The sequence below is a fragment of the Ranitomeya variabilis genome, chromosome 1 (assembly GCF_051348905.1).
Source record: "Ranitomeya variabilis isolate aRanVar5 chromosome 1, aRanVar5.hap1, whole genome shotgun sequence".
In the NCBI taxonomy this organism is placed as follows: Eukaryota; Metazoa; Chordata; class Amphibia; order Anura; family Dendrobatidae; genus Ranitomeya; species Ranitomeya variabilis.
The window spans coordinates 207,166,889-207,183,975 of record NC_135232.1 but is presented as its reverse complement, the minus strand read 5'-3'; the positions used below and the strand labels follow the sequence as shown (position 1 = coordinate 207,183,975).

The following is a 17,087-nucleotide window of genomic DNA, read 5'->3' as shown; positions in this document are numbered from 1 at the left end:
TTCTCTTTTACACATTAATATGGATCCCAGGGCCTGAAGGAGAGTTTCCTCTCCTTCAGACCCTGGGAACCATCAGGGATACCGTCCGATACTTGAGTCCCATTGACTTGTATTGGTATCGGGTATCGGTATCGGATTAGATCCGATACTTTGCCGGTATCGGCCGATACTTTCCGATACCGATACTTTCAAGTATCGGACGGTATCGCTCAACACTACTGGTCAACTTTTAACCCTTTTAACAAAAATAAATTGGTTCCAAAATTGTGCTGATGTAAAGAAGAGTAAACCTGTGGGTAATGTTACTTAAGTATTTTGTGTGACATATCTGTGATTTAAGGGAATAAAAATTCAAAGTTGGAAAATTGCAAAATTTCCATTTTTTTCACAAATAAACGGAAGTCATATCAAACAAATTTTAGGCTGGGTTCACACTGCGTTATTGGCATCCATTAGACGGACTACGTTACACCGCGGCGTAACGTAGTCCGTTAACGCTGCCATTAATTCCTATGACAGACGTATCGCTAGCGCTCGCCCACAATGGGCTTGCGCTAGCTGTGTGCCGTCATTGAGTGACAGACCCTGGGACGCGGGCTGCAGCGTTTCCGGGTCTATCTGCGCTAGCACGATGACAAATTGGCACTTGCGTTAACAGCAGCCCATTAATGTTTATATTGAACGGGCTGCTGGTAACGCAATGTGAACCCAGCCTTACCACTAACATGAAGTACAATATGTCATGAGAAAACAATGTCAGAATCACCGAGATCCGTTGAAGCGTTCCAGAGTTATAACCTCATAAAGGGACAGTGGTCAGAATCGTAAAAATTGGCCCTGTCAAGGGGTTAACCCTATGAATGCCATCAAAAAATAAAACTTGAAAACAAAATTGTAGCGTTGTGTTTTTCACCTCACTTTCATGAATGTTTCCCCATCTTTCAGTACATAGTCATGACTACAGAAAAAGTATGGGCTCGTGGGAAAAACCAACACGCAAGTGAGAAATCGTCCGTCCGCAAGGAGTTAAACATGTCGCAAGCCTTATAGCCAGATTTGTGCAATATGAGTGAAAAATGACGTGAACCGGGGAGGCCACAGGCGTGAGGCGAACACTGCACCGAGCAACATGTCACGCCGCTCTCAGCAGCGGTAGTCAGAGCAGACACTGAGGACGAGCAGGGAGCACTGGGCGTCAGCACCATTCACCTAACAGCAGCTCCAGCCTGTCAGCCTGAGGCGGCCGCCTCTCTCACACAGCGCAAGTCTCGCGGGAAGAGTCAGGCGCGAAACCCAGGCCACGCCCCTGAATGAAGCGCGCCACTCAATCCCGGCAGCCTCAGTTTTGTGTCCTGCTTGTTCCTCGGTGACACCGGGGTCAGCGTGCTGTACAGATAACATGGTATCCGACGGCAAAAGTCAGCCTGGACAAAGCAGGAACCTGCCATGGTACGGAGTGCGGGGTTACCGGACATCATGCTGTATGTGCGGGGATAACGGACTGATGCTGGGGGAGCTGGGTCACGTGTTCCGTACCGCTGCCTCCCGCGCGTAGAGCGGGTGTCACCTGCTCAGGGCTTGTCCTTAGTGTCTATAGGCCGGCGAGCAGCCATGGTCCTCCTGTGTGACCGGAGCCTTGTGGGGTCACGACTAGCTATACCAGGCCGCCTCCTGCAGTGTAGGGCGCTGTTGCACGCCGCTATGTGCTGCGGTGAGTCCCTGCCTTCGGCATGTGGCAGTAGACCTACAGCCAGGGCAGGCATGGAGGCGTTATATTAGGACCCTAGCTGCCATCACAAGCCAGTAGCACCCACTACTGTATGTGGCACCAGTGATGTGCCTGGTTCTTGTATAACCACCTATATGCTGTGGGTGCTGTTGACCTCGATATGTAAGGTCTTCTGGTTCTCTGAGACCCCCCTTTGGGCACCTTATTCTTTTCCCTCAGTGTAGTGTCAATGAAAAAAAAAAAAAGCTATTCTAACTCTGTTCCCCCGCTGTTCCGGTCTGCGCTGCTTACTGAGACACTGCCGATGTGACGTAATTGCGGCGTCAGTTTTTTGTTTTATACGTACAATGATGGAAGAGGCAGCGGACTACTCTTTCATTACTGTATTCATCAGTGTCTGCATCTGAAGGATGCGTATACCGGTGAAAGTGAGACGCTGGTCAAGGGTCAGCCGCATGACACAGGATTAGAGTTGAGCAAATGTATTTGGGTTCCCTCTTATTCGGCAAGCTATATCGCTTCCTGGATCACTGATCAGCTGATCGGCGCCGCAGCTGCATGTGTCGTGGCTGTGTCCCATCACATGCATGCACAGCCTGTGTGTTGGGCTCTCCGTGCATGTGCTGCGACACATGCAGCTGCGGTGCCGGACAGCTGATCAGTAGGAGCGATCCTGGTTCCCTCTGCAGCTTATTGGGTAAGTGCTATGGCTTGCTGAATAAGAGGGAACCCAAACAAATTCGCTCATCTCTACACAGGATGTCCATTTCCAGCCCTTTGTTTTTTTGGTCCTTGTGCCGTACCAGAACACCCGAAGGGCTGCATTTGGCACATTGGCTGCACTTTTGCCTGGGTCTTTTATAAACTTTAGGGCTTATTTAGACATAAAAAAATGGAAAAGTCAGCTCACCTGCATGTAGACGCCTCCACATTTATCCCCGCATGGAATGGATAGAGCAATCGGTAGTATAACATGGAAAAAAGAGAAATGATCCAGCGGGGAAGAATAATGAATAAAATTTCACATATTTATTAGTCCAAAAAAATAAAAGGAAATTGGAGGGTAAACCACTACAGCACTATTACAGCATTATGCACAAAAAATAGCGTTTATCCAACGCGTTTTGACAGCCGTCTTATTCATGGCATAGAATAAGACTGATGTCGAAATGCGTTGGCTAAACGCTATTTTTTTGTTCATAATGCTGTAATAGTGCTGTAGTGGTTTACCCTCCAATTTCCTTTTATATTTTTGTACTAATATGTGAAATATTATTTACTATTCTTCCCTGCTGGATCATTTCTTTTTTTTCATGTTCAGATATTGTTGTTTTTCATGGATAGCACTCGTACCTTTCCTTTGAAGGTATGGGGCACCTCATATGTTCATTCCCTCTGCCTCGGACCGAGTAATCTGCATAAAATCATGGAGGCTTGTCTAATATTGCTTTGAGTCTCGCATCAATATTGCTAGCACAAGTCTGAGTCAATTAAAAAAATCAGAGAGCACTTGGACGACATAAATATGTCCTGGTTTTGTATGGATTGTTTGATAGGAGAAATCTTAGAAACCTTTTACCCATCCAAGAAAAACTGGTGAAACTGACCAACAAACTGCCTGGAGAAAAAAAAACCCACTGAAAACAGTGCCTTTATTTTTTCTCTACTAAAATTATTTTTATGGTTTAAAAAACAATATAACAAAGAACAGAACAATAATGAGAAGCCCCACTACCACGTGACCAGTATGAGCATATTGCAAATAATTGGGGGCATCACTAGGTATACACAAGTAGATGTGACCAGGTACAGGGGTAACTGGGCAAAATGTATCCTCCATCTACTGTCGCCCCACAACTGGGCTGCCTGTCAGCTGGAGGATACACGTTATTTTCGTTGGTTAGGGTATGTCTCCACGGTACGGATGGGCGGCGGTATCGCCGCTCGGCGCTAAGCCCCGCCCCCTTAATGGGACGCGATCATGCCGGATGTGTTAACTCTTCACATCTGGGATGATCGCTCTCTCCCATAGGGCCCTGTGATATGCCTTGCGGGGACGCTGCGTCCCCGCAAGGTGTACGGGCATGCTGCGATCTGAAAAGACGCGCAGCATGTCCGTAGTCGCAGGGCCGCCGCGTGCGGGTTTCCACGCATAGTGGAGACAGGATTTCATCAAATCCCCTCCACTATGCTGGAACATCTGGACGCTGCTTGTTTGACGCTGCAGCGCTGCGCAGCGTCAAACAAGCAGCGTTTCCTGAACGTGGAAACATACCCTAATAGTCCAGCCCTGGTTTTCTAAGCTAGTCCCCTGAGGAACCTCCAAATATCTGAGGGGAAACACATTGGACACAGTGCGTCAGGATTAGGTGGAGAGTATTTAGTTTATATAGTATATATTTCTATGGGACACAGTTTATTGGGATTACGTGCCGAGTTTTTGCTAATTTTCTGTATTATAAATACTACTGTACTTATTGTGCAACATTGAGCAAAAAAAAAATCACTATTGGGGCACAATTTATTATATATACTATTGACTATGGGACATCACATTCTTAATTTTTTTTTTTTTTTTTTTTAAAGTGTGGCAAATAGACCAGCAGGGTCATGAGATTTAATATTTTTGATAGGGCCCCACTAGGGACTAGCGGTGTCGCCATATATCATTTGGGCTGCCAAACTCCGTAGTCAGGATCATGGGATTGAGTTTAGTAGGGATAGATTTATTTTTTTTACCACTCTTCCTATATTTTTTTTTCTTTACATATATTGAGTGAGCCATATATAATATATTATGAGGCTGATGGAGGCACTGGGAACGCCGTCTGACTTGTGATCCGATGGCCGTCTTTTTATTAGTAGTGCATAAAAGTGCCATTGGCCACAGTTTTATACACCTCTGGGGAAAAAAGGACACAGCTGAACAGAGCCCAGAGTAACTTTACTGCCTCATTAGGGTATGTGTCCACTTTCAGGATTGCATCAGGATTTGGTCAGGATTTTTCATCAGTATTTGTAAGCCAAAACCAGGAGTGGAACAATTAGAGGAAACGTATGTTTCCACGTTCAGGATTGCATCAGGCTTTGGTCAGGATTTTATGCAAGTAAAATCCTGACCAAAACTGCACCTGAGGTCACTGGCAGGTCACCTGCGGTGTGCCTGCGTGTTTTGCTCATTGTAGCAACATGCTGCGTTTTGAAAAAACGCACCACGCATGCGTTTTCGCGGCAAAAACGCATGCGTTTTTTAACGCATAGTGGAGTCTGGATTTCATGAAATCCCCTCCACTATGCTGTAACATCTGGACGCTGCGTTTTTGACGCTGCGGAAAAACGCAGCGTCAAAAACGCAGCGTTTCCTGAACGTGGAAACATACCCTTACAGAAACATATGCACCACTCATCACCCACTCCTGGTTTTGGCTTACAAATACTGATGAAAAATCTTGACCAAATCCTGATACAATCCTGAACGTGGACACATACCCTTATAGTGAACGGATCCCTCGGGGTTTTCATCTGAATTAACGTCGCTCAGATATTTAGGCTATGTGCACACGTTCAGGATTTCCTGCAGAAATTTCCTGAGCAAAACAGGACATTTTCTGCAAGAAATCCACATGCGTTTTTCCTTGCATTTTTGGTGTTTTTTTTTTTTTTTTGCTGATTTTTCCGGAGGTTCCCAATGCAATAATATAGTGGGAAATCTGCAAAATTAATGAACATGCTGCGTTTTTTACCGCAATGCGTTTTTTCCGCGGAAAAAAACACATCATGTGCACAAAAATTGCGGAATGCATTCTAAATGATGGGATGCATAATGTATGCGTTTTTTTCACATTTTTATAGCGGAAAAAAAAACGCAAAATCTGCAACGCGTGCACACAGCCTTAAAGCGAAACCCGAAAGGAACTGCTCAGTGTGAGTGCTGGATAAATGTGATCCAAAATGTTATGTAAAATGTTCAAAATAAAAGCTCAAACTCAATCCACAAATAAAGCAAGTCCCCACTTAGGTTTGTGATCTGTTAACCCCTTCAAGATGCGGCCCTTTTTCGTTTTTGCTTTTCACTTCCCTCCTTCCCAGAGCCATAACTTTTTTTATTTTTCCGTCAATATGGCCATGTGAGGGCTTATTTTTTGCGGGACGAGTTGTACTTTTGAACGACACCATTGGTTTTACCATGTGTTGTGCTAGAAAACGGGAAAAAAATTCCAAGTGCGGTGAAACTGCAAAAAAATTGCAATCCCACACTTGTTTTTTGTTTGGCTTTTTTGCTAGGTTCACTAAATGCTAAAACTAACCTGCCATTGTGATTCTCTAGGTCATTACGAGTTCATAGACACCTAACATGTCTGTTATTTTTTATCTAAGTGGTGAAAATTTTTTAAAAAACTTAAGCGCCATTTTACAATACCCGAAGCGTCTCCATTTTTCGTGATCTGGGGTCGGGTGAGGGCTTATTTTTTGCGTGCCAAGCTGACGTTTTTAATGAAACCACTTTTGAGCAGATATATTCTTTTGATCGCCCGTTATTGCATTTTAATGCAATGTCGTGGTGACCAAAAAACGTAATTCTGGCGTTTCAAATTTTTTTCTCGCTACGCTGTTTGGCGATCAGGTTAATGCTTTTTTTAAATTGATTGGGCGATTCTGAACACGGCGATACCAAATACGTGTAGGTTTGATCTTTTTTTTTTTAATTGTTTTATTTAGGATGGAGCGAAAGGGGGGTGTTTTAAACTTTTATATTTTTTTTCATATTTTTAAAAACATTATTTTTTTACTTGTGCCATGCTTCAATAGCCTCCATGGGAGGCTAGAAGCTGGCACAACTCGATCGGTTCTGCTACATAGCAGCGATCATCAGATCGCTGCTATGTAGCTGAAATGCAGGCTTGCTATGAGCGCTGACCACAGGGGGGTCCTTGAGACCTCTATGGTTACTGTCCTGACACATCGCCGACCCCCGATCATGTGACGGGGGTCGGCGATGCGCTCATTTCCGGCCACGCGGCCGGAAGCGGTAGTTAAATGCCGCTGTCAGCGTTTGACAGCGGCATTTAACAGGTTAATAGCGGCGGGTGAATCGCGATTTCACCCGCCGCTATTGCACGCACATGTCAGCTGTACAAAACAGCTGACATGTCGCGACTTTGATGTGGGCTCACCGCCGGAGCCCACATCAGAGGGGGAGACACGACATGTGCAGTAATAGTACGGCGCATGTCGTGAAGGGGTTAATGAAAATATAGGAGGGCTTCTATGTTACCGGTAGCACAAAGGCTCTGGTGAATAGTGAAATGGCCCTCGACCCTAAAATAAATTTTTAAAATTCTGTGTTCCCAAATCCCCCCCCCCTTCCCGAGCCCCAGTGTGCTTAAGCTGCAGTTGGGGCCCACATGTTTGGCATTTTTGTAGTGATGAGCCCGCCTAATTTACAGGTGCATGAGCTGGGAACAACGTATTGATCACTACGACAGCATTTTGCACTGCTGCTTGTCTCTGGAAAACGCTCATGGAGTCAAAATCATCACTACACCTGTAGATAAATTCCCAATGGAGTATAATTTCTAAAATGGGGTCACTTGAGTGGGGATTCTACTCTTCTAGCACTTAAGGGCTCTGTATATGGAGTCTGAAAACTATTATAGAAAATTCTGCGCTCCAGGATGCCTCCTGTATAACAGTACTGCTTATCCATAAGCCGAGACTCTGGAGGGACGGAGTGCTATTTGCCAATAGTGCTCTGTCCCTCCTGAGTCTTGCTGTATGAATAAGGAGTACTGTACAGCCACATATGGGGTATTTCTACATTCAGCAGAAATTGTGGGACACATTTTTGGTGCCATTTCACCACTGGGGCTAAAACAAAATTTTGTTGGTAAAAATGTAATTTTTTTTCCTAATTGCCCAAATGGTATAAAATTCTGTGACACACCTGTGGTGTCAATATGATCACTGTACTGCTAGATGAATCCATTGAGAGATGTAGTTTGTAAAATGGATCTTGGATCTCGGGGGGGGGGGGGGGGGGTTGGGTTGCTGTTCTGGCACTTTAGGGGCTCTGCCAATGTGACATGGCACCCCCGAGCCAGTCCATCAAAATGTGAACTCCAATATGGTGCTTCTTCCCTTCTCAGCTTTGCACTGTGCCTCAAGAGTAGTTTTCGACCACATATGGGGTATCGGCGTACTCGGTAGAAATTGCACAACAAATTTTGGGGTTCATTTCTCCTGCTATCCTAGTGAAAAAAAAAAAAAAAAATTTGCAGGGGAAAAAATGTATTTTCCAGGTCACCACCTGACAGCACACTGGAGGACGTCCTTCTTATCCATGATGGGACAGGAAACACGAGAGGTTAAAAGGACCCTCCCCCTACCACCCTTCAGTGTTTTTCCTGTCCCATTATGGATAGGAACGGCGAGAGGAAGCTACCGTTCTGTGCGGGGGGGTTGTGGATCGGGGGGGCTTTGCCTCACCCTTCCCTCCATGAGGCACCCGCTGGCTGACACCCGCCCGAGGGTCCCTCTGCCTACCAGTGTAGCGCTGCTCCTGGTATGAGGATCGCTTCCCCCTGCCGGGGGCTCTCGATCCTTCCGTCACGCCCCCTGGTGCATGCGATCCCGCCGGTGGCCTCTGCGGATGTCGGCGTCTCCATGCGGCCGGCATGGGGAAGGAAATCCTCGCTGCACCATCCTCTCTTTCCGGCCGCGCGTCACTTCCGGTTTGCGGCTGAGGGGGGCGGGCGGCGTCTCCGAAACAGGAAGCGGTAGTGAGCGCAGGAGCGCTGTACAGATGAACAGACGAGCAGAAATATAAGGTATGTGCAGTAAGCGATCTCCGGTGCATCATGGAGGACGCAGCTAGAGAAGGGCAGGAGTCCACGGCGCTAGTAAGTAGGCAGGGGGCCGGTACCATGGATACTAAAAAAAAATAAAAAAAAAAAAAAATGGGGCATTATCCTAGAGTTTGTTATTTTTCTATAGGCGGCCTCATTGCCAGAAAAATCGCTAAAGAAGCTGGGCAAAAGCAAAAAGTGTCCTATTTGTGCAGCCAAGCTGAAAGATACCTGGCAGAAACCCCTATGTGAAGCGTGCACCTGCAGAATCATAGGAGAGGAGCAGGCTTCTCTTATGTCAAATATGAGAGCCATGATAAGAGAGGAGGTCCAGGCTTCTGTATCAGGTCTGGTACTACCTCAAGCCTCACCTTCAGAGAGACCGAGCAAAAGACAGAGGGTCGATTACACTTCAGGAGACTCGTTATCTGCTGTATCGGATATAGAGGAGGAAGAGGAGAGCAGAGACCCTCCAGAGAGAGGGAGAAAATACTTATTCTCCGCAGCAGACACAGGAGAACTGTTGGAGGCGGTGAGGCATACTATGCAAATTGAGGATCCACAACCATCTTGCTCGGTTCAAGATGAAATGTTTGGTGGCCTGCGCTCACAGACTGCGAAGGTGTTTCCAGTAAATTCCCATATCAGATCCATGATTTTGGATGAATGGGAAGAGGCGGAGAAGAGATTGACTATCCCTAAAGATTTCCGACTCCGCTTGCCGTTTGACCCGGATGAAGTTAGAGAATGGGTCGATATTCCTAAAATAGACATTCCATTGGCTAAAGTGTCCAAAAGAACCTCAATCCCTTTTGAGGACTCTTCCAATTTAAAAGAGCCCATGGACAGAAAGGCAGATGGACTTTTAAAACGGGCCTGGGAGAGTTCTTCGGCGGTTATCGGAGCTAATATTGCAGCAACATCAGTGGCTCGCTCCATGGACCTGTGGCTAAATGATCTTCAGGATCAATTAATAGCCAAAACCCCTAGAGATACTATCCTGAAATCTCTGCCTCTGTTAAAAATGGCAACCACCTTTTTGGCAGACGCGTCCGCGGAGACTGTTAGATTTGCGGCTAGAGGTCAATCTCTCTCCAATGCAGCCCGAAGGGCTATCTGGCTCAAAAGCTGGTCGGGTGATATGCACTCCAAAAACAAATTGTGTTCCATACCCTTCTCTGGGGGCAGGGTCTTCGGACCGGTCCTCGACGATATCTTAGAGAAAGCCTCAGATGTAAAAAAGGGGTTCCCCGAAGAAAAGCCTAAAAAATTCCAGCCCTTTCGGAGACCCCGCTATAATCAGAAACAGGATTACAGGGGTAAAGGGAAGCAAGGTAGATGGAGCTACCAGAAAGGGGGAGACAGTAGACCCAAAACCAAAGACTCGAGTTACTCAGGTCAGAGGTCTAGCTACCATAGAAAATGACGCCATCAGAGTAGGGGGTCGTCTAGCCGGATTCTTAGAAGGTTGGAGGGAAATAACAACGAGTCCTTGGGTGTTACAGGTGGTGTCCCAGGGGTACAAAATCGAATTTTCCTCCCTTCCGCCCGAAAGATTTCTGGTGTCCAGCGCACATCTAAAATCATCTTCCCCCATGTGGTCGGATATACAGGTCCTCCTAAAAATGGCGGCAATTGTTCCGGTCCCCTCTCAAGAAGAGTACAGAGGTCATTACTCGAATCTCTTCTCGATAACAAAACCATCGGGAGAGTCAAGAACGATAACACAGGTCAACAAAAAAAAAAATTTTTTTCTGGTGTCCAAAATATTTTAATGAATTTGGGGTATTTTTGGGGTGCTGATTCTGAATATGCTATCAGTTTTGCCAGATTGGCTCAAGTTTTTGAGATTTTTGGTATCTTATTTATAGCACTTGTTGGTAAATGCGACGCATCATCTCATTAATTTCTTTGGATTAGTACTTGAACTGAGCAGTTCTCAATATAGTTTTGTGTTAATTAGTGTTCTAAAAGTTTGTTCATAGCTTGATTTTTGCACTAACTTTATGTTGTTGTCTGTTTTCCAGTGAAAAGCATGAACTCATCAAGAAGAAGTTGTCTTAACGATCCAGACTCATTCTGTTACATTTGTGGTGAATACACACTGCCAAAACATAGAAGAAACATAACAGACTTCGTAAAAAAGTGTATTTTGCCTATTTTGGGGTTATGCTTGGGGACCAAGACAAGTTTTGGGCACCACACATAGTGTGCAAAGCATGTATCGAATTATTACGAAAATGGAGCAAAGGACAAAGAAAAAGCTTCAAATTTGGTGTTCCAATGGTGTGGAGAGAGCCAAAAAAATCATCATGATGACTGTTATTTCTGTGCAGTGCAAGTGCAAGGATTCAATAAGCATAAGAAACGAAAATGGGAGTAACATGGAATCTGCAAGAAGGCCTGTCCCTCATTGTGAAGATGTGCCTGTACCTGTGTTTACCATAAATAACAGTCATCATGATGATTTTTTGGGTCTCTCCACACCATTGGAACCCCAAATTTGAAGCTTTTTCTTTGTCCTTTGCTCCATTTTCGTAATAATTCGATACATGCTTTGCACACTGTGTGGTGCCCAAAACTTGTCTTGGTCCCCAAGCATAACCCCAAAATAGGCAAAATACACTTTTTTACGAAGTCTGTTATGTTTCTTCTATGTTTTGGCAGTGTGTATTCACCACAAATGTAACAGAATGAGTCTGGATCGTTAAGACAACTTCTTCTTGATGAGTTCATGCTTTTCACTGGAAAACAGACAACAACATAAAGTTAGTGCAAAAATCAAGCTATGAACAAACTTTTAGAACACTAATTAACACAAAACTATATTGAGAACTGCTCAGTTCAAGTACTAATCCAAAGAAATTAATGAGATGATGCGTCGCATTTACCAACAAGTGCTATAAATAAGATACCAAAAATCTCAAAAACTTGAGCCAATCTGGCAAAACTGATGACATATTCAGAATCAGCACCCCAAAAATACCCCAAATTCGATGAAATATCTTTGGCACCAAAAATGCTGTTGACCAGTGTAATAAATCTGAAGCACCTAAACAACTGGGTGGTATACAAAAGATTCAAAATGGAGTCAATTCGGTCTACCATTCCTCTGTTGGGAAGGGGTATGGTGATGTGCACTCTAGATCTAAAGAGTGCATATTACCATGTTCCCATTTACTTAAACCACCAAAAGTTCCTGCGGTTTGCGGTAAACATGGAAGGGAAGATCTATCACTTTCAATTTTGCTGTCTCCCCTTCGGCCTGGCGTCGGCTCCCAGGGTTTTTACAAAACTTATGGTAGAGGTAGTCGCATATCTGAGAAATCAGGATTTGATGGTAATCCCTTATCTAGACGACTTTTTGGTAGCGGCAGAGTCAGTAAACCAGCTCAGGATCAACTGTCAGTTCCTCATCTCCACACTAGAGAGTCTCGGATGGATCATAAATTGGAAGAAATCAGATCTAATACCGAAATCCAGAATAAAATTCCTAGGAGTCATGCTCGACTCAGAAACAAGAATGTCCTACCTTCCGGAAGACAGGCTAAAGGGTATAGTAAAAAAGGTCCATCATTTCTCCCGAGGCCGAAATACGATCAGAGACGGGATGATAATACTGGGGCTAATGACGGCTTGCATCCCTTGCGTGAGATGGAGCCAGTTTCATTCCCGACAGCTTCAGCAGGGAGTTCTGAGAAGCTGGAACAGAAGACAAAACTCTCTAAATCAAAGACTGAATCTTTCTTTTCAGATCAAGAGATCTCTGGTGTGGTGGACTCTCTCCAAAAATCTCCGGCAGGGAGTACCATGGCTTCAAACCCCGAGTGTGTCAGTCACGACAGATGCAAGTCAGGAAGGTTGGGGAGGTCATGTCCTGGGAAGATATTTCCAAGGTCGTTGGGAAAGAAAGGACAGCAAGAAGTCATCAAACCACAGAGAGTTGCATGCGGTTTGGAAGGTCTTAACGGCGGCACAACATTTGCTGAAGAACAAGCATGTAAAAATCTTCTCGGACAATACGACGACCGTAGCCTTCCTTCGACATCAGGGGGGCCCAAGGCATCTGGCATTACAAGATCTGGCGGAACAGATCTTCAAGTGGGCAGAGAAGTCGGTGCGGTCAATCTCGGCTGTACATCTGGAGGGATCCAAGAACCAGTTGGCGGATTTCCTGAGCAGGAAAAGTGTATCCCCTACAGAGTGGGAACTGAACAGCGAAGTATTCAGGAATCTTTGTCATCGTTGGGGGAAGCCGACTGTGGATCTATTTGCTACAAAGCAAAACGCAAAAGTCAAAACCTTTTACTCCCTAAACCCCTGGGAAAGCCCAGCTGCGATCGATGCCCTGTCACAACCCTGGAACGACGGTCTTCTGTATGCGTTTCCACCTCTGGCATTGATTCCAAGAACACTCAGGAAAATCTGCGAGGACGGAGCCAAAGTCATCCTCATAGCTCCTCACTGGCCGAAACGAAGTTGGTCTCCATTGTTAAAAAAACTATCAGTGGAAGAACCCCTCCTGTTACCAGAGAGAGAGGATCTTCTTCTACAAGGTCCAGTTCTACACCAGAACCCAGGAGCGCTTCAGTTGGCAGCCTGGATCCTGAACGGAAGGTCTTGAGGGCAAAGGGTCTTTCAGATGACGTCATTTCTACCCTTCAAGCCAGCAGAAAGCCGGTGACATCTGCCATCTACACAAAAATATGGAAAACATTCTGTGGGAAGATGACAGTTGATACTGACCATCCAGATATCCCAAAAATTCTTGACTTCTTGCAGTCAGGATTTCAAAAAGGTCTTAGACCTAGTACATTAAGAGTCCAGATAGCGGCCCTAAGTGTATTTTTTGATTTTTCTCTATCTACCCACCCCTGGATTAGTCGATTCTCTAGAGCAGTCCAGAGGCTAAGGCCATTCATTAGGAAATCAGTCCCGCCGTGGGATCTTAATCTGGTCCTGAATTTTCTGTGTGATCAGTCCTGGGATATAACGGGAGACATAGACATTAACAAACTCTCTCTTAAAACCGCATTTTTAGTTGCGATCACATCGGCAAAAAGATTGGGGGAACTACAGGCTCTTTCGGTACAGAACCCGTATTTACAGATCTTTGATGATAAAATAGTACTAAGGCTTGATCCGGCCTTTCTCCCTAAGGTCGTTTCTGATACTAATATGAATCAGGAGATTGTTTTACCGTCTTTTTGCCAATTCCCTAAAAATCAAAAATAAAGATTTTTTTTTCATAACCTTGATGTAAGAGAGTCAGTACTCAGGTACCTTGATTTATCTAGACCCTGGAGACAGGACAATAACTTGTTCGTTCAGTTCAGGGGTTCAAATAAGGGGAAAAAAGCGTCTAAAGCGACTATCGCACGGTGGATAAAATCTACAATTGATTTAGCCTACAAAGCTAAAGGTCTAAATTCCCCGGTTAATCTTAAAGCCCACTCATCTAGGGCCATGGCCACATCATGGGCGGAGAAAGGGGGGGCTACGGCAGACCAGATCTGTAGAGCTGCATCATGGTCCAATCTTAGTACCTTTTCTAAACACTATAAGCTAGATGTAGTTTCGCCTCAGTTGGCCTTTGGTAGAAAGGTACTTCAAGCAGTGGTCCCACCCTAAATACCATTCTCCTTTGGTATTTCTCCAGTGTGCTGTCAGGTGGTGACCTGGAAAACAGTAATTAGACTTACTGGTAATTGTATTTCCAGGAATCCATCCTGACAGCACTGTTAGTTCCCTCCCTATTGTTTGATCTTTATACTTATGTGATGTAACATTTGTATGATTGATTATTTTGTTGTAATAAAACTTGTTTTTGCATCCATCCAGATGTGTTACTTTGGAAAAACACTGAAGGGTGGTAGGGGGAGGGTCCTTTTAACCTCTCGTGTTTCCTGTCCCATCATGGATAAGAAGGACGTCCTCCAGTGTGCTGTCAGGATGGATTCCTGGAAATACAATTACCAGTAAGTCTAATTACTGTTTTTTTTTATTTTCACAGCTCTGTTAGGCTACTTTCACACATTAGGTTCTTGCCTTCAGGCATAATCCGGAAAATTTAAAAAAAACAAAAAAAAAAAAAAAAACTGATCCGGTGCAAATTGTGAAAAACTGATGCCCCGGATCCGTTTTTGTTTATCGGACATAGAGTTTGGACTTCCTGTTCCGGTGGAAGAGAGAGACTCTAGAATGGAAAACGAAGCTACGGGGCATGCTCAATGTAAAAAATACCGGAATCGGGAGCAGGATCCACTCATTTCACCACACTGTCCATCCGTTTATCGCTGGAACCGTAGCTCTGCGTTTTTTCGCCGGACAGAAAAAAATGTTCCTCTGTATGTTTTCTCCGTCTGCCGGAAAAATCATTTTTGATGGATCCGGCAAAAAAAACGGATGAAACGTGGCCATCAGGCGCAATCCGCGTTAATACAACTCTGAGATCCGGCGGGAAAAAAAGATCCGTTTTTTTCAAAATTTGTCGGATTGTGCCTGACAGCAAAAACCTGATGTGTGAAAGTAGCCTTATAAACTTCTGTGAAGCACCTTGGGGATTCATGGTGTTCCCCACACATCTAGATCAGTTCCCTGAGGGGTTTAGTTTCCAAAATGGGGTCACTTGGGGGTGAGGGGGTGGTTTCCACTGTTTAGGTACATCTGGAGCTCTCCTAACGCAACATGGCATTTGCTAATTATTCCCTGCTCCTTCCCTGCCATGCTGTGTGCCCAAACAGTGGTTTTCCCCCACTTATGAGGTATCTGCATGCTCAGGAGAAATTGCTCAACAAATATTGCGGTCAATAAAAAAATTGAGTCTAAAGTACGTTTTTTGTGCAAAAAAGTTACCGTATTTTTCGGATTGTAAGATGCATCCCAAATTTTGAGGAGAAAAATAGGAACTTTTTTTTAAATAAAATGGTGGTGCTTCTTATAATCCACGTGTCTTAATGCTTACTGGGGGGGGGGGGGTGGCTGCAGTGAAGCAGGGTCGCTGCTGGAGGAGGCGAGGCAGGAGTGGGGTGATGCTGCAGGCCACAGGCTGGCATGAGGGGGTGTTCCAATGTGTAGCATGCCGCTGCGGGGGTGTCCGATGGTGTTCCTGCAGGGGCTCTGCCGACATTTTGTGAAAGGCCAAAGCCCCCACAGTGCCATGGATTCCTGTGCAGTGGACTCCGGGAAAATGGGGGGTGGCGCTGATGAAGATCTCGGCACCAAGATCTCAGGAGATAAGATCTCAAAATCTCTTCTCTACAGATCTTGGTGCCGAGATCTCCATCTACGCATGCGCCGCCCCACGGCGGCCATTTTCCCGAACTCCACAGCACAGGAACCCATGGCGCTGCAGGGGCTTTGGTTTTTCACAAAATGTTGGCAGAGACCCTGCAGCACCACCGCCGGACACTGCCTCATCCCAGCCTGCAGCAATGGTACCGGTAAGGTATATATGCATTATAAGATGCACCCCCCATTTTCTCCCAACATTTTTTGGGGAAAAAGTGCGTGTTATAATCCGAAAAATACGGTAAATGTTCATTTCTTCTTTCCACTTTCTAAAAATTCTTGTGAAGCGCCTGAATGTGTTTTTTTGAGCACCTTGAAAGGTGCAGTTTTTAGAATGGTGTCATTTTCTGTTATACAGGCCCCTCAGTCACTTCAAATGTGATGTGGTCCCTAAAAAAATGGTTTTGGAAATATTGCTGAAAAAATCAGAAGTCGCTAGTCAACTTCTAACCGTTATAACTTCCCAACAAAAAAAATATACGGTAGTTCTAAAATTGTGCTGATGTAAAGTCAACATGTGGGAAAAGTTACCGTATTTAACTGTTTTGTGTGATATAACTCTGATTTAAGGGCATAAAAATTAAAAGTTTGAAAATCGCAAGATTTTAAATTTGTTTTGCCAAATTTGTTTTTTTTTTTTTTTTTTCACAAAATAAACCCAAGTCATATCAAAGAAATGTTAACACTATCACAAAGTACAGTATGTCCTGAAAAAAACAATCTCCGAACCAGTGGGATCTATTGAAGCATTCCAGAGTTATCACTTCATCAAGTGACCGTGGTAAAATTTTGGCCTGGTCATGAAGGTGGAAACAGCCTGTGGGGGTGAAGGGTTAAAAATGGGTATTGTACCTACCGATAATTCGGTTTCCAGGAGTCCATCCTGACAGCACTCTGGAGGACGTCCTCCTTGCAGGGACAGGAAAGACAACACGAGAGGTTAAAAGGTCCCACTCCGCCCCCTTTCCTTTAGTGTTTTGACAAGTACCACGCCATGGATAGATACCATTTGAATTTTTTATTAACCAAATCATATTACAGCATATGACATAGTATACATAGGGGGGGCAGTAACGGTGCTGTCAGGATGGACTCCTGGAAACCGAATTATCGGTAGGTATAATACCCATTTTCCAGGACGTCCCCCTGACAGCACTGGAGAATACCAAAGAAACTCCTTTAGGGTGGGACAACTGCTTGGAGAACCTTTCTCCCAAATGACG

The 17,087-nt window shown here is 44.9% G+C and overlaps 1 protein-coding gene across 4 annotated transcripts in view; it reads left to right on the top strand.

Annotated features, from left to right (window-relative positions):
* The first annotated feature begins 1,072 nt into the window (after window positions 1-1,072).
* The window catches only part of RFC5 (replication factor C subunit 5), a 64,407-nt gene continuing 48,392 nt past the window's right edge, over window positions 1,073-17,087 (top strand). The window contains exon 1 of one of the 4 annotated variants that reach the window (XM_077292257.1): window positions 1,073-1,449. In XM_077292257.1, the coding sequence (XP_077148372.1) occupies window positions 1,400-1,449 (50 nt within the window). In that variant the 5' untranslated portion in view covers window positions 1,073-1,399. Of the gene's footprint in view, window positions 1,450-1,668; window positions 1,712-17,087 lie in introns of those variants that run through there. The other 3 variants (XM_077292272.1, XM_077292261.1, XM_077292267.1) reach the window with 3 other exon arrangements.